The following is a 209-nucleotide window of genomic DNA, read 5'->3' as shown; positions in this document are numbered from 1 at the left end:
CTCCCGCCCTCCGCACAACCCCGCGCTCTGGAGGAGGGGGACACCGGAGGCCGGGGGACCCCTGGGGCCTGCTCGGGTCCCCGCCAGCTAAGCCGTTACCGGAGGGCCGGCCCCGCCCCCCGGTGCCGTTGCCGGTGCCGGCTCACCCATGCCGTGCCAGATAACCAGGGGGACGGCGGCAGCCGCGCAGCGCAGGGACAGCGCCAGCA

General features: G+C 77.0%; 1 protein-coding gene across 1 annotated transcript in view; it reads right to left on the bottom strand.

The window, feature by feature from the left end:
• The window catches only part of PPT1 (palmitoyl-protein thioesterase 1), a gene marked incomplete at its 5' end in the record, with an annotated part of 4,529 nt that extends 4,331 nt beyond the window's left edge, over positions 1-198 (bottom strand). The window contains one exon of the mRNA XM_010177265.2: positions 147-198. Within this exon, the coding sequence (XP_010175567.2) occupies positions 147-198 (52 nt within the window). The remainder of the gene's footprint in view (positions 1-146) is intronic.
• Between the last annotated feature and the right edge of the window lie 11 nt (positions 199-209).

Source organism: Antrostomus carolinensis, unplaced genomic scaffold, assembly GCF_000700745.2.
Source record: "Antrostomus carolinensis isolate BGI_N321 unplaced genomic scaffold, ASM70074v2 scaffold8961, whole genome shotgun sequence".
Lineage (NCBI taxonomy): Eukaryota > Metazoa > Chordata > Aves > Caprimulgiformes > Caprimulgidae > Antrostomus > Antrostomus carolinensis.
The sequence above is the reverse complement of the archived record's forward strand: the minus strand, read 5'-3'. Positions and strand labels throughout refer to the sequence as shown.